This window comes from Corapipo altera, unplaced genomic scaffold, assembly GCF_003945725.1.
Source record: "Corapipo altera isolate COAL_440 unplaced genomic scaffold, ASM394572v1 22, whole genome shotgun sequence".
NCBI lineage: Eukaryota > Metazoa > Chordata > Aves > Passeriformes > Pipridae > Corapipo > Corapipo altera.
The window spans coordinates 618,113-639,599 of NW_020884886.1; the positions used below are offsets into that span (position 1 = coordinate 618,113).

Below are 21,487 nucleotides of genomic sequence, written 5' to 3' on the forward strand. Positions count from 1 at the left end.
ATCTGTGAATAGATGTCCACTGACTAGAACTGAAAAAAATGCTATGGCTAAAAGTTTTATTACGAAATAGATGTCTTTTAATGTGTTATTACAAAATATTAGTGCATTTTAAATTATTTTCTGTTGCTTACTATTTTGTTAACTTGTTTTCCACATTTTAATATTTTCATTTTTCTTCCTAGGACTGAGTAAAACATTAACATAATTTGAAAACTTCAGAATTCGAGGCTTTCACATTTTATTTTGAATTTTGTGAAATTTGTCAGAGTTTGGAAAATGCGTACCAAATGTTGTAGACTGTTTTTTAATGAAAAAAACAACTGTCCTATGAACTTTGAAATTTCAGAAAGAGACATTTTTGTGTGACGTCTTAGAAGTGTTGCATGTTTTAATATGCCTACCGCCATTTTGCAAAACTTTGGCAATAAGAAGCATTTGGAAGCTTCCATCTTGGCTACGTTCAGATTTTATGGCATTTGACAAAGCATGTTAAGAAGTCATTTTTACAAATACATTGCAAAGCCTGCCAAATGTGAATAGAGGATTAGGAATAAGATCATACAAGTGCAAGCGTATGACTTCGTATTATGCTAAGTTAAAAGTGATATTAACGTTCTCTTGCTTGATTTTGTAACGGCTTTTGCTTCAAACAATATTTATAAGCTGGATTGAAACTATTGATTTTAATTAACCTGTTGGAGATGGCCTTTTTAAGCATCTTTTAATATTCAATAGTTAAAGTGCTCTCTTCTTGAAAAAGTAGGACATGCAGAGACACTATATTAAGAATTACATATTTTTTTATGTATATGTTTTGTACCAAAGAGTTTGTTTATTGTTGCAATGCTTCTTTTTTGAGGAGTGGTATAATTCTTGGCTTATAATTGATAAGTTTCTTGTTGCCAAGTTTTGAAACTTTCTAGAACAGTGTTGATTTACTATGAGTATTATTTATATATAGAAACATATTAAACCATTGGATATCATTAAGGACATGATCAGAAAATCACTTCTAATTGTGTTAAAACCTCAATAAAAAAGCTGCCCCATCGCTTTTGGTCATGGTTCCTTGGATGGTTATTGACTACCTGTAAGCTACTGATCCATTGCAGCACCAAGTAAAATGGGGTTACTTAAATCATCATCTGATCATACCCTGTGATGATAACATCCTGGTTTAAAACTACACCATGAATTGAATTTAAGCTGTGATAAAATATAATTAAACTGAGAGAAATTCAATATAACAAGGAAGTTTGCAACATTCTGAGTCTTTGAATGTTCAAATGGCATGGCTATTTTTGAGTTAAGATGGGTAAAACCCATCCAGAATATAAAAATGTGCACCCACTGTCTGTGAGACCAGAGCCTTGTTTTGTACAAAGAATTAAAAAAATCCTGTGTGTGTGTACAGATTTATTAACTGCATAAAATAGAAGATGTGTTCAAGGCTCAGTGAATTGCAGCTGTTCTAAACTGCAAAACTCTTACAATAGCAATGCTGATGGTCTTAATTATAGTGATGCTAGTGAACATTGCTGCAATTGAAAAAGTTCCTAATTAACATGGGATCTTATTTCAAGGCAGCATTGAAAGAATTGAAGATCTTCATGGAAAATAAATGTGCTGAAAATGTACATTTTAATGGCATTGCACTTTCTGACAAAAACTTGTCAATTTTGGGTTTTTCCCCAATAGAATTTTTTGAACTCATATCCAAAGCACAAAGTAACAGAGCAGATGACCAACGTGGACTGCTAAGGAAAGAAGACCTTATTCTTCCTGACTTTCTTCGTTTACCACCCACTGGACCAGAACCATCCTCATCTACTCCTGCAGGTCCTAAAGGCTTCAACAAGCGAGTTTCAAAAAATGATGGCAATGATGGGTGTACATCACCAACTGGAAAACAGGAGTCCATACAAAACTTTAATGAAAATTCAGTTAAGAAAATGGGTTACTCAGAAAATAAACACAAATCTGCCTTGGCAGCTCTCCACAGTCAGAAGACTTTCAGTGTTCCTTTTAGTCCTCCATTGTCTCCCATTCCGCATGCACAAGAAAACAATGCAACAGTGTGGAAAAGGCAGTCAAGAGAATTACAAGCTGAAGGCATACAGATGGTAGATGATGACAATGTGGCAGACTTGACTCTTGTGGCTGAAGGAGATATTAGTAGCCCGAACAGCACTTTGCTACCACCGCCACCAGCGACACCACCGTCAGACATCAGTAAACTCACAGAAGCCAACTATCCACCCCCAACTCCTTTTACAGGTAATCAGGAAAAATCTGGATATCAAAGATCCAATTCAGGTATTTCTAGATTTTAATAGTCTTTCCTTTTATGAAAAACTACTTTTCCTTGGCACTGTTAATCAGTATTTGGCACCCATTAAAACAAAAAAGAAAATTCTCTCTGCACCTTAATTTTTTTTTTACAAAAAAAAAAAGGAAAAAAGATTTTAATTGCCTTAGTCTGTGCTAACTGTAATATTTCTGGTTGCCTTTAACAATGTACTTTTGTTTGGATTTGGCATGTGGCCAAAAATGGACACATGCAGACAAACATTTGAAACGTATCCATGTGCTATAATTATCTCATTCACCCTCAGAGTACAAAACAGGGTGTCAGCATTTTGAGCTCCATAGCACTGTTGTGTTCCAGATTTTCTGATCCATTTCTCATAATGAGATACATGATTAGGGTTTGGAAGTTTAAGTACTTTAGCAAAAACCCTAATTATGTGTTGAAAATTGCAGTACTGCTCATGATTAAAATCTTAAATGGATAAACCTCAATTTAAAAAATATTTCTCTAATAAATTAGATATTTGTGACTAAAAATAAAAATGTTATTTTTTTTAACCCATACTTTCCTACACAGAGAAATAGATTTCATCTATCACGCTTTCTCCCAGAATTTCACATGTCAAATAGCTCTTTCTATTAGATAATTTTAAAGGAAATATGTAACTTTTTCAGGATATAAGTTTCTTGGTCTAGCAATATCACAGAGCAATATTAGCCCAAGGCTGAAGTATGGAATTTCTTTATAAACATGGACTCTAATAATAATTGCTATTACCAGAAACAAGAATTTGAAGACGATGGGTGTCGTGACATTGACATTTTACAGTCATTGTACTGTACATTTTAATGTAAAATATAAGAAGAGGTATCTATGTGCTACATTTATTTTTGATGTTTCACAAACATATGGTGCCATAATTTGTATGATCACATTTCTTTGTGATGTGGGAATATACAGTTTAATTATTTATCTTTTTACACAGAGTATTTGATACTGTTCTTTATCTGTATGGTTGATGATTTGTAAATACTTCTTTGGTTGTTGGATGCTTATAAATGGCAATGCAAATTATTTCCTCGTCTTGGTATTTTAAAAACAAATTCCTTTATTAGTAGTATTTGAGAAATGTTCTATAAGTGCTACCACTTAATTTCTGAAACTGAGTATTGGACGGACTTGTAACCAGTGCCTATGAATAACAGAACCACAAAATGTACTTCGGACTTATTGATGTATATATGCATAGATTTGTGTTGGTGTCTTTCTGATAATATGACAAGTGTACAACATAGGTATCAATTTGCATATTTTTCAGTGAGAACTGTTAAAAAAACCATTTGCACTTAAAAAAAAACTTCATGAATTTACAATATTTTAATGCATGCCCTACATTTCTGTGTAACCACTGAGCTGTAGCTTTCCCTTTTCCCACTTTCTACTTTTTACTTTGTAGAAATCTTTGTGTAGTTTTCACATGTATTTTGTATCTTTGTTCTCTCAGGAGTAATAAATTCTAGGTCTAGTTACACAAACTGGTTTTAAGCTTTGATTTTCTTCATTATTTTAAAAATTCTTTCAGTCCTGGATTATGAATTCTGATTGAAATTATCTTCTTATAACAAACAGATTAATAGATATGAACTAGCAATTACCGTGAGACAAAACTGACAAAAGTTAGATTTGTTAATAATTTAGATATCAAAGGGCAAATGCTGTCTTGAGATGCTGGTGGGTCACATGTGGAATCCATAGCGTTGACATGTGCTCCAGAAGGCAGATAAGACAGGAGATTTCTTTTAAATTAGTCACAACAGGAACTCCTGAAAGGAGAATCTCTTCTGTCTGTGGGTTCGTGGGCTAAACTTTATATTCATTACTTTCCTTCTTATTTTAAACTAAAGCAACTTTTCCTTGGTCTTCAAGAAATGAGCTGGTGATCTCAGCTCATTTGATGTGAAGTGACCAATGTAACCACCTCTTTGTTTGGTAGTCTTGGGTAAGAAATGAAGGGTTGGATGGGTGCTGGAGACTGCAGTCCTCTTTTCGTTCTTCGAGATGGGTCCTGTATAACAGCACTGCGTGAAGCCTAATTGAAAAAAAAAAATTCTGCAGAGAGGCTTGTCGTGCTGTTAACTAGGTCTCGTGTTCTGGGGGATGAAAATCCAGTTTTTCCAAAAGTCACTGTGTTCCCACATGTTTGTGGGCCTCCATGAAAGAAAAAGAAGCAGTTGAAAGTCCTGTAGCAGTTCCCCTTTTAAAATTATTCAGAGATTTTTGCAACAAATAACTAATATTCTACATATTAAATTTTATTTTTTTAAATCAATCTTAATTAGCATGTATTCCAACTGGTCTTCTGCACTTTCACTGGTGATTGTGACTTATTTTTCTGTCATAGTCACCTGTGAGAGATGTTTAAGCCATCAAACTAATTCTGCAAAACTAAAAATCTAAATTTCTCTTAGCTTTGTGACAAACCAGATTCCTTTTTTTTTTTCTTTTCTTAGGAATAACAAAAATCTGAAAGAAAGATGTGAAACACTTTGGTTTTTTGCCACAACTTTATTGCATAAAATAACTGTATTCTATGCTACTCTAACAACTCATTCCTATTTTATGGGAACTGTATTCTACAAAACAATGGTGATTTTATGGAAAAAGTGTGGGCTGAAACAAAACTTTTCTATTTTCATGATTTCATGGAGTTTGCATGGAAAGGCTGTTCAATGGTGTGCATAATTATAATAAAGACTTCTGGAAACTGTCCAGTCAAGAATCGAAATCTCAAAGGACTAAAACATTAATAATGGTTGCTTTTTTAAGTGCTTTAATGGTTCTTCAGTCATAATCTCCTATCAATGGAAATCTCATTTCTAATTGGTTTATTCAATTAAAGTGTTGGGATATAAAGAAAAATCATGACTACTTAATTTGAACAGGTCTGTAATCTTAGTTTCACATTGGCATAAAGGTAAATGATGTGTGTGCTTACCCTCCACGTTTGGGCTTTTGTATGTTGGGTTTATAAGTGCTGGGAAAAGGACTGGGGGGAATGAAGTCATCCCTTGTGTTCTGCAGGGGACAATTTGCTGATGCAGTAAAGCCAGGCCAGTATCCATCCCTGTAATGGGTAACTCTTGAGGTTTTTTTCCCCTTAGAGATCTAGAAGGCAAAATATGAACAATGGAAGACAGTAAAATGAGGTTTGCATTGCTCAGAGCTTTTGAGAACAAATTTTCAAACGCAGTTCTTAGCTTTCTGAAATAGGTGTAATGTTTTTATACTGTAGTAATACTTAGCTATGAAGTAAATATCAAATCAGTTAGCAACACAAGAATCATTACTGATTCTAGTTGCATTACTCATCAAGAGAAAATGTCTTTATTTTGAATAAGCCTGCTAGTTCTGGCAAATTTCCCACTTTAAAAAACAGAGATTTCTGGAATCCGAAGAATGTCTCTACGTAAAATGGTGGTGATACCCATCTGTGGAAGAAATAATGATTGTGTGGTGTGATTGGATTGAAGGGATGCATTAATTTCTGAAAGTGTTAAAATGCTGATTTAATCTCTTTGTTGTTGGGTTTTTTTTTTAATTTCCTGGTGTAGTCTGGGTACTTTGAATGTTGCCCAGTTTTTCCCAGGGGGTCAGGCACATGTGTTACTACCTAAGTGCAAAATAGCTGTCATGGGGAAAGGCAGCCTTCCTCTCCTCAAGAGCTGTGAATATTAAGCTACATGCCTTGCACTAGATTGTTTATTCAGCAACATTCCACTGGCCTGTGAATTGTTTGTGATGATTGTTGCTTCTGCTACCAAGTAGGGGGGCTTTTAGTTGTAATAGCAACTGGGCTTTTTCATGGAATAATACTATTTCATCCCAAGGTAGGACAATTTGCAGCAGTTCAGATTGAAGGTGCACAGACTATAGATTTGATTCCATCAAATTTTTCCTCCGTCTGTTAAAAAATTCCCTGTTGTTTGGTTTATTTTTTTAAGTTGGGATGAGAATTATTCTTAAAATGACATTATACTCAATGAAATTATTGCCTAGCAAGAAGGTGTTTCTTTTGAGTAGATATATAGACTAGATCCAACAATGCAAAAGAAAAAAAATAGTTTATTGAAAACTCCCTTTTAATAAGTATGTAATGTCATTGGTTAAGATAGAAAGCCAGCTAGGGAAAATAAAAGCATGGTGAACTTTCTGCAATTATGCTTTAACAACATGTCTATGTAAGTTAAAGGGTGATTTTAGACTATGTGAAGTTACATAATTTTTTTGAAGACATACTTGTTTGTTTCTGAAATAGACATTCAATTGTATCCTCAAAATAAACTTGTTTCCTTTCTTATTGAAAAGATTTCTTTCAGAAATGGAATAGTTAATACCAGTGCTAGGCTGCTTTTGTTGTGAAAGATAAATTATGCAGAAATAAAATGCAGGGTGGACTCTCAGAGCCTGGGGCTGGCTATTGTTCCCAAGGACAAAAAAAAAATTCTAAACTGCTCCTTTTCATTAGTCACAGAGAGGATGCAGTACATGACAGCTGAGGAATAGAGATCAGATAATATCAGTATAATTTCTGTGACTTTCACTTTTTTTGGCTACTAAACTTTTCAAGGGTAATGTTCTAAGGGTTCTAAGGGTAATGAATTCCAAGTGCAAAAAAATTTGTAATAATTAGGGAGATGAAGAGCAATCACATATCTATGTTCAAAATTTCAAAATAAACATTTGGTTTTGTAATAAATTATATAATATTTTACATAATTAATATTTTACATAATCTCTTAATTCGTGTGGCATATTTTAGAGACAATCCAGTGGTGTTACCTGTGTAAATCAAGATAACCACATAAATGAAAACATAAGTAAAAATTTACGAAAAGGAAGGGATTATGACTTAAAGATGTAAAAATAATATAAATTATTATATTTAGCAAAGGCTGTTGTCCTGCAGTTACTTATCCAAGATAATTGGATTCTGGATCAATATAAATAAGCACTCGTGGGGATCCAGAAACATTAAGGCCAGAATCTGTTAATCCTCTTTTAACCAGAGCATGATTAAATGGGAGAATTACATGTAGTACATGACTGTGATCAACAACAAACAAAGGAGAGTTTAGAGCAGACAAACAGGATGCAAGGAAGGCCTTGGGGGATGATTATTTGAATTGTAAACTTATTTCAATCAAGCAACAAGATGCTAATTTTAGAAAGAATTGCAGATTTTGTCACTGACTAGATAAAATGTTAGAAAAATGACAGCTGCTCTTTGAACCAAACACACGTAGGCTAAAACCAGATCTATGCGAACCCGTGGCAGCATTTGGATGATGAAGTGAACTTGGTTGAATTACTAGTTGAAGTGTAACCAGTAGCCCTGCAAAACCACATTTCAGAATTTCGTAACTGAAAAATAATGTAATGAATGGCAGATTAAATTAAAGTGGATTCAGGTAATTCAATCCACCATTTCCCAACATAGTACTCTCTGCAATAATTAAACCTACTGTTACTGATGACTGATGGAAAACCAGAATGAACGTTAATAATAAATGCTGGAAGACCAAACTGAGGGCAGAATATGTGTAGGCTGCTTCACAGATGTTTTGTCATGTCTGCTGCTTAGAAAGTATTAAAAAATTGTTTCCATTTTTGCAGTGGAGAAACAGAAAGTTTTAGCAAATTGGCCAGTGTTGATGAGGACACACATGTCTGCCTGGATCAAAATTCAGAACTTTTCATGTTTCTGGCCTTTAAATGGCGTTCTGTGCAGTTCCCTTCAGCCACTGTTGTAACCATGTAGATGAAATATCTCTGCCCTCAGCAAATTGCACTGTTTCCTCTTTTGCATCTGTATGCCCCTAGTGAGTAGCAGTGGCCATATCAGCTTCCTCTTCCATGTAATATTCCAAATTTGTCTTTCTGAATCATGCTTTGTGCTTTGTTCTTCTTTGGAATACTTTGGAGATGAGTGTAATGAAAGGATTTCTATCCACCAAATCTTTCTAAACGTAACGCTGCAAATGTTTTCCAGAAATTCCCAGGACAAAACTAAATAGACTGGTAATGTAGAATGTTGCTGCTTTGTTTAATGACCCATTTCCTAGCTTGATGCCTGCATTTTACTGAGTCAGATTTGAAGACACTGAGCATATACTGTAGTTGGTGTTTCATCATGCAAGTGAAATTCAGCATATAAAGTCAAATTGCCTTTGAAAAGATTTAGCATAAACTGTAGGTAGGAATCTTTTATAAAATCTACTTTTTCCTCGGTGCTGTATCAATTAAGAGATAAAAAGAAGGAAACTCCTAAAGAAAATTTAACCTGCAGAATTCTAAAACTTAAATGTAATGTATCCTTTTCCCTCCAGAAGCATAAACCACTTTTCAAACTTGTAAAACAGATAATGCTGTCAGTGGTAACAGTATGTCAGCCAGTGTGGAAGTCATTTATCCACCACTTGAAAGAATCCACAGCTGGGAGGGTTAAAATTTAGAAGTAGTATTTCCTGACAGTTTGAACAGGGAAAGGTGTCTTTCATAGAGTGAAATTGTCAGATTATGTCCATATTAAGGAAAAGAACTGCTTGTACTGACATATTTCCAGGACACCAAAGTGAACACCTACTGCAGAAGTGACCATCACAAAGCTCCTTTTTTAAGACTAGTGAAAAAAGACTCGCTCAGGCAGTGTGTTACCACCTTAGGACAGGCTTTGTGGAGCCAAAGCCTAGAACAGTGTCTGCCCAATCTCCACATTACAGCACACACCAGAGCTTTACTGATTTGGAGACTGAAAGTAATTTGGGGGTGGTATATGCCAATAAATTACCAATTCCAGGAGTTGTTCCTGAAAACTTCAGTGGTTTCTTTTCACAAGAGGTATATTCTAAGTGGTATATAGTACTTCAAACAGATTTTTACCTGCTGTAAGTCAGCACAAAATCATTAATCTGCAGCTCATTCTTTTTAACTGAAATCTGATCCTCTCTAACAGTAGTTAAATGCCTGGGATCAATGGTGTGGAAGTTAGCAAGATATTCTTGTTATCTTTCCATAGAACTGAGAGTCATCTAAATAGTAAATGCGTTTGACAAGAACAATAGGATTTTAGCAAAGGTAGAATGATAAGTGAAACACTCAATTTACATGGAAGGGGTTTTATTAAAAAATCATAACTAAAATTTGACACATTGAAAAGAAATTAATAATTGTGGTGTAGAAACTGTCATTGCAAGGTGTTGTGGGTGAACCTTTAAATCCCCAAACATCTGCATTTTACGTACAGTTATATGATCCTATCATCTACATTTGACAGTTAATGCTGTTCCTGGAATTTCCAGGGGGTTTTTTGACTTTTGTCTGGAATTTGGCCAAATGCTCCCTTGTTCCTGAACTATCTGGAAGACAACGTTGTGTGATCTCTTGCTTAGATCTTAGAGCTTGAGGAATATTTTATACAGAAGAAAAAGACTTCCCTTTGTCTTCCTCTGTGAAGGCAATTCTCCATAATCATAATGTTAAATTCAGAGTGCTTGAGAGTAATATATAAAATCCAAACATCAGAAAAAGGGAAATATTGGTAATGGAAGTCAGATCAGGTGCCTGCTTGTTACCTTTGGAAAAATGCAGAAAGGTGCAGCCTTCTAAGCAGTTATTGGGCTGTGAGTCTGTAAAACAGAAGATCTCTCTAAGGACGAAAGATGACATGCGTTATCCCATCTTTAAACCAGCTGGAAAATATTAATGGGATCAGATGCACAAGAAAATTCCCTCAGAGCTGCGAGGAATGCTTGGCAGGGGAGGTGGAGATTACCAATAGGCATGATTGTGCTATTCCAGGGTGGAAAATCATCTGTGTGACCACTGCTCCAAGCACTGGCTTCCTTTCCCTTCTGAAGTTAGGTAGGACATTTGACAGATTAGATTTGGGAAAATGTAATATCAGTCCTGACATGCCTTATGCAAGGCAAAGCAATTCAGAGGGGAGGATTCCTTAGAGGTCTTCATCACTTCAGTGCATGAATACATGAAGAGAAATTTTATCTGTGAACCTCTGCACCTTAGATGGTGCCCTGCATAGCTAAGTGTGTTCAGGTATTTGTTACTCAAAAACAGAATATGAGAAGGAGACCAGTGCAAAAGTGTTGTAAGCATCATTGAAATCTCATTATTAAGCTCCACTGAGTACATGCAAATCTTGAGTCTCTAAAAACTTGTGAGATATATCTATATACAACTGTTTTGTGGAAGCTCTCCTATTATTTATGTTAAACAACCTTGCTTCATAAAAGCTTTTTTTTTTTAATGAGGGGAAAAAACATTAAAATATTTTTTCTGTGTAATGCTACTCTTGAAATCATCTTCCTGTTTGGTGTAGATGAGTCCAGATCTTTTCTACCCTGACAGAAAAAGAGAAATCGTCGTCACAGTATCATCCCTTAGCAATTCCATATTCTTTTGAACTGGTATTTTAGACAAGATGTTCTCTATTACTGTCCTCCCTCTAGTAGTAATTTATTTGATGCCACAGAGAGGTTGCTTCTGAAAAGGTCATTAATAGAAAAATATGTCCGTAATATGGATGTATTCCTGTTCAGACGAGCTTATGTCTTGAGAAGCTTGAGAGCAAACATTCACCTTATTTTTGCTGTGTTCCTTTTAGAAAACTTGCATACCCAGTTGCTTCATCTGGTGACTCAGTGACACCATAACTCCAAGACTTAGTGGCATTTCTTTAATTTAGCTTTAGAAAGACGTAGCAACCAAATAAATACAGTAATACTCACACCTCTCCTAGTGCTCCTCAGTAGGAGTTTCCAGCTCTTTCATCTGTTGTACCCTGTTAATGCAGTCTGCATCTTCTGACTGTGGAAAGTGTTTCAGCCTAGTTCAAGTCAACAGAGCTATGAGACCTTCCAGCACCATCAAAGTTGTTCCTTTACATTACATTTAATAGGAGGATGTATTCTCAATACTAGGACAACTGAATGACTCATGCTCTGTCAGTGCAGTATATTTGTGGTAATTTGTCATTAGTAGGCACTTTAGAAACTTGTAGCTCTTTTAAACCAACTTGAAAGGAGAATCAGAGATCTTCCTCAAAGGGCATAGTAGATTAAAGACATCAAGAGTACAATTCAGTACACTCATGTTAAGATAAACATTTCAGAACAGAAGAATAGCACTTTGCACCACAGCCATGCAAGCAGCAGTTGAAATTAAGCCCATGTTCGGCTGCAGTAGGAAGATTTAAACGTGTAATATAGTCCCATTAAATGTTAGCTGTAATTTAGTAGGCTGGAGTCGTGCTGGGCTAACAGGGCTGAGAAAGCTTTCTGCCTCTCTTGCTCAGCTGATTTGTTTGGAGTTTGATCTAATTCCTCTGAAAAAAGGCAAGCATTACTGATGTGGAATATCTACATTATTCATGTAGGGCTGTACTGTAGCTAAAACACTAAACATTGCACTACTTACAATTTTAGCTTGTTTTTCTTAAATAGAAGACTTTAACCCTCAAGAAGACCCTGGAGTGAGTTGATTGAAACTGTATGAAAGTGCTTTTTTTGTCTTTTTCATTTGCATTTTGCCCCTTTTCCATATCAAAAAGTTCTTGATTATGATGATTATACATTGAAATTTCTTTTCCTTGCATAAAACTGTACCAATCACTTTGTGGGACAAACACAAATAAAAGATTTGAAAGACAGCTATGGCATTTAACCCCCCCAGTCTCATGGGATCTGTGTGGCTAAATGTTCTGGTCAGGCACTTGTGTGTACTGTGACAAAATGTTTAAAAATATTTTGGACAAAGCACAACAGATAATATGGTATCTTTTAAAAGATGGATAAAAAGATACATAGAAAAAAGGGATTAAATATGAAATGGAAGCTCTTACTCAGTCTGCCTTTGTGTCTTGAAAGTTTCTTTTTTTTTTCTTGGCTCTCAGTTTGGTGTAATAAACGCGAGTCTCTTTCCCTGAATATATCACCACTTTTTAGATCATTATGGTGGGGGAACCACAACTACAGAAATCATGTTGTTAACTGTGGTGCAAATCCTGAACTCAACTCCTTCATCCTTCCCTTACTGCTGTTGACACAGGCAAACCAGTTTCTCTGCACTTGCTTTAAGAAGCTCCTAGCAGTTTGCAGTGTCACACCTCACACAAAACTAGCTTTTGGGAACTCATAGGTTTAAACTATGATTATCTTGGGACAGTAGCAACTTTGAGTGTTTAGAGAATAGGTCCAAATCCTGGCAATTGTGATTTTAGAGGTGCTGTACCAAAAAAAAACTTTAAAAAAAAATCCAGACTTTTTTTAAGTGTTTAAAGCCAACCTCAGAGGGTCCCTTCAGAGGGACATCGATAGGTTGGAGAGGTCAACAGAGAAGAACCTGCAACTCAACAGGGGCAAATGCAGGGTTCTGCACCTGGGCAGGAACAATGCTGGGCGCCAGCACAGGCTGGGGGCTGACCTGCTGGAGAGCAGCTCTCTGGAGAAGGACCTGGGTATCCTGGTGGACAGCAAACTGTCCATGGACCAGCAGTGCCCCTGTGGCCAAGGAGGCCAACAGTACCCTGGGCTGCGTTAGGAAGAGTGCTGCCAGCAGGTCTAGGGAGGAGATCCTGCCCCTCTGCTCAGCCCTGCTGAGGCCTCACCTGGAGAGCTGTGTCCAGTTCCAGGCTCCACAGTAACAAGAGAGACATGGGGCTCCTGGAGCAAGTCCAGAGGAGAGCTACTGAGTTAGTCAAGGGTCTGGAGAATCTCTCTTAGGAGGAAAGGCTGAGGGAGCTGGGACTGTTGAGCCTTGAGAAGAGGTGACTGAGAGGGAACCTCATTAATGTGTATAAGTAGCTGAAGGGAGGATGTCAAGAGGATGGAGCCAGACTCTTCTCAGTGCTGCCAACCAATAGAACGCAAGGCAACAGGCAGAAACTAATGTACAGGAAATTCCACCTGAGCATGGTGAAGAACTTCTTTACTGTGCGGGTGACTGTGCGCTAGAACAGGTTGCCCAGAGAGGTTGTGGAGTCTCCCTCACTGGAGATATTCAGGAACTGTCTGGATGCAATCCTGTGCCATGTGCTCTAGGATGACCCTGCTTGAGCAGGGAGGTTGGACGAGATGACCCACTGTGGTCCCTTCCAACCTGACCAATTCTATGATTCTGTGAAGTTGTTTCTTTTGTTCTCGCCCTGTAAACCATGGCCCATAGTTGCTTGGTGGCAGTTCAGGACAGTGTACTAACTACGAGTTCAAGTCATCCCTTCCTAGTCTGGTAGAGAATTAAGCCCTAGCGAAGTAAAAATAATATCTCAGCAGACATCTGGTCTTGGAGGCCAGTTGAAGTGAAGGAACATCTCCCATTCTGCCCCACTGGAAGCTCTGTATTCTCCTTCACCTTTGGGTTTGCCGGTGTGAGAATTTTTGTTCTAGAGGTGTACGAAATTATACAAAGTAGTTATTTTTAATGGAGTCTTTTTAAAAACTCTGAAAAATGCTAAATTAAGACAGATATATAGTAAGATTTTACATTGATCTTTGAGATCTAATGTTTAGTTACCTGCATGGTACATCAGTAAGTCTCTTTGATGGAGTAGATGAATATCTCAGCTGACTATCTCAGCTGACTATCTACAATTAGGGCCTCAGAGGAAGCTGCAATATTGAAAACTGCTAAAACCAGAAGATGCATAACTCTCCTGTTTTTTTTTTTTTTTTTTTTTTTTTTTTTTTTTCCTTTGTTTTGTTTTTAACTCTTCTGGTAGGTGCAAACCACAGAAAGAAAAAAGATTCACAAGGAACTTCAGGAAACTCTTGTGAGCAGACCTCTCACAAAGCAAAGACCAGCAGAAGCTTTAATGCTCCTGGTGCAAGAGGGAATCCTGGAACAGAGCTCCCTGTAAACAGGATAATCGATGTGGATGGAGTCAAACTGGAAGACTCTGGCACACGGTCCTGCGATGATTCTGAAGGGAACCTCAGCTTTGAAGGTTACGTCTCTGAACTGAGATCTTGCCAAGGGAGGATGAGAACTGGAGTTTACAGGACATCAGACCTTCCATCTCTGATTGCTGTCAAGAGCGAAAAGAATAAGGCCACTGAGTATAAGGCTACTTTTGTTTAAATCTCTGTTTTTAATTAAATATTCTGTTATTTTTGCTTGGCATCAGCAACAATGGAGATATGCCTTAGAGAGATGTTTCTACAAGTTATAGGTGGTTTTCAATGCTCAGTTGCCTTCAAAGAGCCTGCCATACCATCACTTCTGATATGAATTAGAAACCCTAGAATGAAAAGATAGTATTCCAGTGAAAGTATTGAGCTTTCTACTTTTACCATTTCTATATAATTTTCCCTGGGATAATTCCATTGCACAGTGCAATTAAAATTGCTATTTCCACCCCTACCCTTCTTGTCTTTATTCAAGACAAACTTACTTTAAATTCCCCTGGCCAAACCTTTTAAGATAATTTCAGTTTAATCTTCTAATGTTTTTCTCTTGTCTGCAGGATTCCCTGTATTTTAGTAGATTTTTGAAGTGTAAGTAAAATCAGTTACTGATGTAAAGAGATTAGGATTATTTTCTTAGTATCTTCCTGTCTGTGTCATAACGTTTGGGAAGAGGTCCAAGTGGAATTCAGTCCATTGCCTGGATATATGCAATAAAACCGTTGTAATACAAGCAGTAAGAGGCAAATCCCCCCCACATCCCCCCAAAACTGTGAATTTCCTGTGCTGGGAATAATAGCTGCTTTTGTAGCCAACACTGGTGATATTTCCATACCAAAAATATATATCTAATTACATAGTGGTGTGAGGGTTGTCAGGTCCCTCCTCATCACTGCTCTCAGTGTCTTTTAGCTTTGAGGTAAGGCACATTTGTTACTGCTCTTTTGATAAGTGGTTCAGTGCCTCTCTTTCTTCTTGTCATTCGTTTTATTTCAGTTAATTTTCTAGCCTTGGGTGGAGAGCTGAGAAAGAAAAGACACTTAAGACTGCTGAACATGTTCTTTTTTGCCACCTCGTCCTTTTCCTCCTTTGCCATGTCTTCAGAAGAGGTTTTGAGCCTGGACACGCAAAAGGGTACACAAAGAAATAAGATTGGTTGACAGCTGCTCATCATATTGAGTGGATATAGTGAGACTTCTGGTGGTTCACTGCTTTGCAATTATTGTGAGACTTAAGAAGTCATGCTGTATAGCTCCTGAACTGCAGATCCACACAGGCACTATGTCTAAAGCATCACAGCAATTATTGATAAACTTCTCTTTCTTTGCTCCTAAAGCATACCAAGAATCATGAATTTTCTGAATAGCTGAGGGTACTGGACACTGTCACTCAGTTTCTTAAACTCAAATCTGTAAGGCGAGAAAGAAGATATGTAAGATTTTGTAATTGTAAAGTAAGATTCCTAAAGCTTAGGCTTAATGCTTAAGCATTACATCAAATATTCCAGTGATGTGAAGGGATACAACACCCATTAGCTTTAATACTTTAATTCTTTTCTACTGTAATTGATTTTGCTTTCAATATTGAGGAAAACCCTTGTGTGGGCCTGAATGAGGATATATCCCGTGAAAATAGCTGTTCTTTTAAAAACTTTCCTGCTTTAAACTAATTTGAGAGTCCTGATAAAATCATGGTGGTGTAACAATATAGAGATTTGGGAAACACAGCGGGCAGAATGTAGCAAACCAGTCATAGCCCAGTGAAGCCCAATGATGTGAAAACATTTAAATATCTATGTATTTTTAAAGCTATTTTTTTTGTTGTTGGATTTTTTGGGTATTTTTTGGTAGCATTTTGCTAACAATTGCCCATGAGAGAATATTTCTTTGCACAAATAAATGGCCACAATTTTTTCCTGTGTCTGGAAAATCAATAGCTTCATCCTAATCAAGACTAACATTACAGCAGTCAAACTCAAGAGAGGGCATTTTTACCTGTGATATGCTTTGCACTGTTTTTGTGTCTTGAAAAATAAAATCCTAATGGTTAAAACTTGAAATTCAAATACAGTAATTACAGTCTTTATTAATCTCTGATCAGTATTTTAGATGATACAAGGTTGCTTATCTCATGTTGTGCAAGTGCTCTTAAGTGACTGGTAGTGAGCAATACAGAATTCTTTGACTGAAAGCTGAGGGGAGATGCAATATCAGCTGAAAAACCTTGAGTGCCATGAAAAGGGTGGATAGGGATTGACTTTCACACTTTTCTAATGCAAGGATTAGGGGTCATCAGATGAAGTTAATAGAAGCCAGGTATAAATCAAAGAGCTCTTTCTTCATTTTCTCCTGTTTTCTCTCCCCAGCCTACTGTATTTGGAAAAAAAAAGCAAATAAAAATGCTGTTCATAAATTCTGAGTGCAACATATTGGATTTGACTGTATCAAGGATTCAAAGAGAATTTGACAGCATGGGAGTCAAGCTGCATGCAAGAAAAGGAAGGATGTGAAAGAACAGAGTTTTCTTTAACATAGAGAAAAATCTTGGCATGATGCCTGGAAATCCTGTAAACAAAGGGACATGGGAAAAACCGTTTCTCCCTAGACCACACTGTCATGCCAGTTATTGGCAGATTGTTTAAAAGAATGGCTTCTTATCTAGGATTAATGGAAATTAATTCTTTAGACTTAGAAATAATTAATAATGTTAGCTTTCCTATCCAATATCTGGCAGAATATAAAAGCTAAACCTGCTGGAATCAGGAGTTAATAAAAAGGAATATGGACAACCTGTCTCTGGCGGATGGTTTCTAATATTTTACTAGGAGTGTGGTCTACTTTCTAATTACTGTATGACTTCAACATTGTTATGTGATTTTAAATTGCCTCCACATACTGTGATTTCCACTACTAATCAAATCTGCTTGAAATTAAAAATCAGCCTAATTGAAGCCCTGCTTGATAGCTTGATCCTTTATCTTGCCGTCTAGTTCCTAAAGATAATCAGATTTTATGTGGCTTTATTTCTCTTTTACTTTTCCCAGTTTTTCCCTGTTGGAACTCCACTTCTGCAGAGTTACTCTTAATGTCTTTCTAATCCTATGGTGATAAATAAAGGGAAGTTCAGTTATTCCATCCTCCATTGTGAAAGAGGGAGATCCACTGACCTGTATCAGTACTCAAACCTGAAACTGTAACAACCAGTGGTATAAAAACCCCAACCCCAACACTTGGAAAACCCTGCAGCATTCTAAATCTCATTTCACAATTGTCTTATATTTCACTTGTTGTCATGGTATCTGATTTTCAGTTGTGGTGGTTTCAGTCTCATTGACTCCACACGTCGCAGTTTTGTTGTGTTTTAGTTTTAAAGGCTTTGTGAAGAATAGAAAATATACATGTAGGTAAACTTGCAACGAGACTTCCCTGTAGGATTACTGTAGCTGTGTGCCTTGTCAACCAATCTGTGATATAACACACATGAAAAATAAACCACTGCTCTGTTTAGCTCTGGGGGACTGTGTGACAAGGAACCAATGGGTTGTGAAGACACATAAACAGGGTTTGCAGAGAGACTTTGCAAGAGCTTTACTGCTCTGTGGGAAGGAACCAATACCTGAGCTATACTGTGTCCTTTCTCATGCCCCTGAAAGTCTTCTGGGGGCTATTTAATGTCATTCAAGGATGCTGGGTCCTTCAGGCACTACTTCTCTGCCTGAAAGTTTTGGCTTCTTTGTGGCTTTGCTCTAACATGCATTGCTTTATTCTTGCTTTTTTTTTGCTGCTGGAATTTACTGTTCTTAACAGAAAACTTCTAAAAGACATGACTCAGCCAGTAACCTCCTTGTCTCACTGTAGCAGGGATAACCAGGACTTATGAGCATATTTTGATTCTTTGGAAGTAGCTTAATTTTTGCCACAAAACTGAAATCCTTGCCAGTAGTTGTTTCTCTGTAGTGGTGCTGCTGCTCACCCAGACCTCTCCAATGTAGAATTGATAGCAAATACTGTCATTTAAAATGGTCTCTCCTAAGGTATTTGGTAGCTGGGAGACCAGGCAAGTGTGTGGTAGCGTGATGCAAACATCTGGAGGCATCTTTTCACAGTTTCTCAAAGACTTTGAAAAGTTTCCAAAGGCTCAGTTAGACAAAGGCCCAATGGCAGGTCGTTATCGAGGGGTGTGAGAAGCCAAAACCCTTGCAGGTCTGAGGCACTCTCCCTAACTCCCAACCACGGCTCACTGACTTGGGTTTAGAAACAACCACAGTTTCTGCATGAACAGGTGGATTTCCAAGCTTTGTGGGATTGTAGCAAACTTGTGTGACAACACTGTTGATCTGTGTTAGTGTGGGTGTTCTCAGCAAAAACAAGTGGCACATCCAAACCCTTCTCTCTGTGCTCTTGCAACAGCATCCCAAGCTCAGCATCACAGGGCACTGAACAACCATGAGATTTGTGAACCCTAATGCAATGCCAGTTAAAACAAGAAAGCTTTCATTGATCTTACTGAAATATTTCCTTCCTCTAGACCAACTGTCACTTTTAGCTGGTTTAGTCTTGATTTTTTTCAGAAAAAAAAAAATCTACTGAGAAGTGCTGGATGATCAGGTGTCTGTAAATCTTGCCTGCATTACTCAAAATGTTAGCAAATCCAAGATGTTGCACATGAACCAAGATGCTCTCTGAATTGCTTATGTGAAAGATAAGAAAATTGTTTATACTTTTTTGTCCCAACTGATCATTTTGTTGTACAGTCTAAAATGCTGATGTACAGAACTTGATTTGTATTCTTGTTTTATTTGTGATTTTGTCTATAAATGTCTATATGATCACTTTCTAATATGAAAACGCACATTACTTTTGTTTCTCATGCCTTTTCTCCCCAAAGTATTAAGAAATCATGTACTGCACAATAATGTTTATAGAATCTTAAGTGTGTCAAACTCATTAAAAATGTTAATTGGATATGTAGTAAGTAAATAATTTATGCCACTGGTACTGATAATGTTTCATTGATATCTAATTTCCATGTAGGGAAAAGATGTGAAAAAGATTTTTTCAGTTATTCTGGAACCTGCTGCCACTTGGACATCACATCATTTAAATGGAAGAATGAGACAACCTGAGACTTGCCTGCATTTTATTAGATTCTGCAAAGATATCTTCTTAAACCTAGCTTACATAAAGGAATTCCTTTATAAGAGGATTCTTAAGAATTTCTGCCAAATATTTATATACCTTAAAAATAGCTCATGCTCTGGAATTTAATAATAGTAGGGTATGTTTTTAGCCTTTAATTAATTCCTTTTGCTCTGTTCTAGCAACACAAAGGGATTGCAAGCCTGAATAGCCAAATGTTTTCCAGGTACAGTGTAATCCTCCTCTGGCTTCTCTTCTGCATAGTCGTGGTGGGTTGTCTAGGTCTGTGTGGTGGTCTGAGGGGACCAGTGCATCAGAACTTCTCTGCCCTTGCAGCAACCACTGCTAAAATACACAGATACTCTACCTACCAGAGAGCAAAAGGGGAAAAAACTTGGGGGTAACAGGGCTTCAGTGTTTGTGTACACTGACTTGTGTCAGTGACACAATGGTCCTTCAGTCCTTCAATCCACATTCCTTTTGGTGCTCAGAAAGATCTGTGCCAGAGCAAGGGGACATACAGAAGTTTAAGTACCAATAATAGAAAATAATGACTGATGGGAATGGAATGAAACTTAAATCTTCGAAGTCCATGACAACACTGGAGATGTTGTCATGCTGCCATGCATCATTATAATGCTGCCCATTATAATCTCATCCCAGTTTCCAGTGATAATGCTGAATCCCACCCCTGCAGGTACACAGAGCTGCAAAACCACCAGAGCATTTCCAAGTGCCCATAGCCTGCAGCAAGTGTCAGGGCTAGTGCTGTAAAGGCCACTCACCCACATCACTGGAGAAGGCCCTGAAGACCAAGTTTGGGAATTGTATTCCTAAATATCTTGTGTCTGCTTTACCAGAGAGCACCAACCTGTACCTCATTTGTATTCTCTGCCTGCAAAGATCTCACAATCTCAAAATAGTATATAACTCACTTATGTGCAGATTCACACCACAATTCCAGACTGATAAGGAAATTAAAGGTCTGCTAGAAGTTCATCTGATTAAAGCTAAACCTATTGGAGTGGCACATTCTTAGACCAGGGCACAAAAATGAAACTAATTCTTCTGCCCATTTCTGCAAGAGGTAACTGGAGTCTTTCTTAATGCTTTGAGTCCTTTCTGTAAATATGAAACCATGTGATGGAGAAACTACCCTTTTAATTACTGTTCTCCCTCATTTATAGACTTGCAGATGCATCCTTTTCAGTAGCTATTTGCCTGTATTTACCAGTATAACAACAACATGAAATCCATCAACAACAGCTACATAACTTCGACCTCTTCTGTGATTTTAAAATTTCCAGAGCCGGTTCTATGGCTAGGATGAAGCAATGCCTGGCTGAGATCAGCCCTCTGTATGCAGAGCAGTTAGCTGAAACTTGTTTGCAACCAGGAGATAATCCGTGATGGTGGGCACCTATCTCTGATCTTGCTCTTACTCATTTGAGCGTTGACTGAAGTGTGAGCATGTGTGTGTTAGAAAATCCAGAGCACAACACGTGCCACAACTTCATTCCCTGGAGAAAGGGTGAAGGCAGGCAGATGTTCATCTCCTGTGGGAAGATGCAGGATGGGGAAGCTCCATTGGTCTTGCACTGCCTCCATCTTCTGGAGAAAGCTGGTTCTCCCACTGCATCTTGCCTGTTTTATGCTGTTGTGGGAAAGGGACTGATACAGAGGTATGAGATTCTGCTGCCATTTGTTGCTTATACCACTAAAGCACCCGCTCTGTGATATCATAAGATATAATTTTCCTTGCTAGACACCTCTGTAGTACATAGAATTTGGCCTCCTGTGAGCAAAAGAAAGTCCAGTTTAGTTCAAAATAGACTTAGCAGAGCTGATCTGAAAGTCATGATTTCTCTTTCAGGAGAATGCAGTTGGGATCTTGCCTAACATTAGGTGTCTACTCCAAAATTGCCTTTGTATCCTAAACACTGGTTTTACTTTATGTAATTGCTTTGGATATAATTAATACTGTCTGTGGATATAAAGAATTGTTTGTTTAATACTGTCCACGGATATAAAGAATGATTTGCTTCATCCTTGAGTAGAAACAT

At 37.3% G+C, this 21,487-nt stretch overlaps 1 protein-coding gene across 9 annotated transcripts in view; it reads left to right on the forward strand.

Annotated features, from left to right (window-relative positions):
• Nucleotides 1-19,270, forward strand: part of RGS12 (regulator of G protein signaling 12) — an 89,574-nt gene extending 70,304 nt beyond the window's left edge. For 4 of the 9 annotated variants that reach the window (XM_027642650.1, XM_027642659.1, XM_027642658.1 and 1 more), the window contains 2 exons: nt 1,699-2,316; nt 14,103-19,270. In XM_027642650.1, coding sequence (XP_027498451.1) covers nt 1,699-2,316; nt 14,103-14,461 — 977 coding nt within the window. In that variant the 3' untranslated portion in view covers nt 14,462-19,270. Of the gene's footprint in view, nt 1-182; nt 3,847-14,102 lie in introns of those variants that run through there. The other 5 variants (XM_027642653.1, XM_027642655.1, XM_027642651.1 and 2 more) reach the window with 4 other exon arrangements.
• The last annotated feature ends 2,217 nt before the right edge of the window (nt 19,271-21,487 follow it).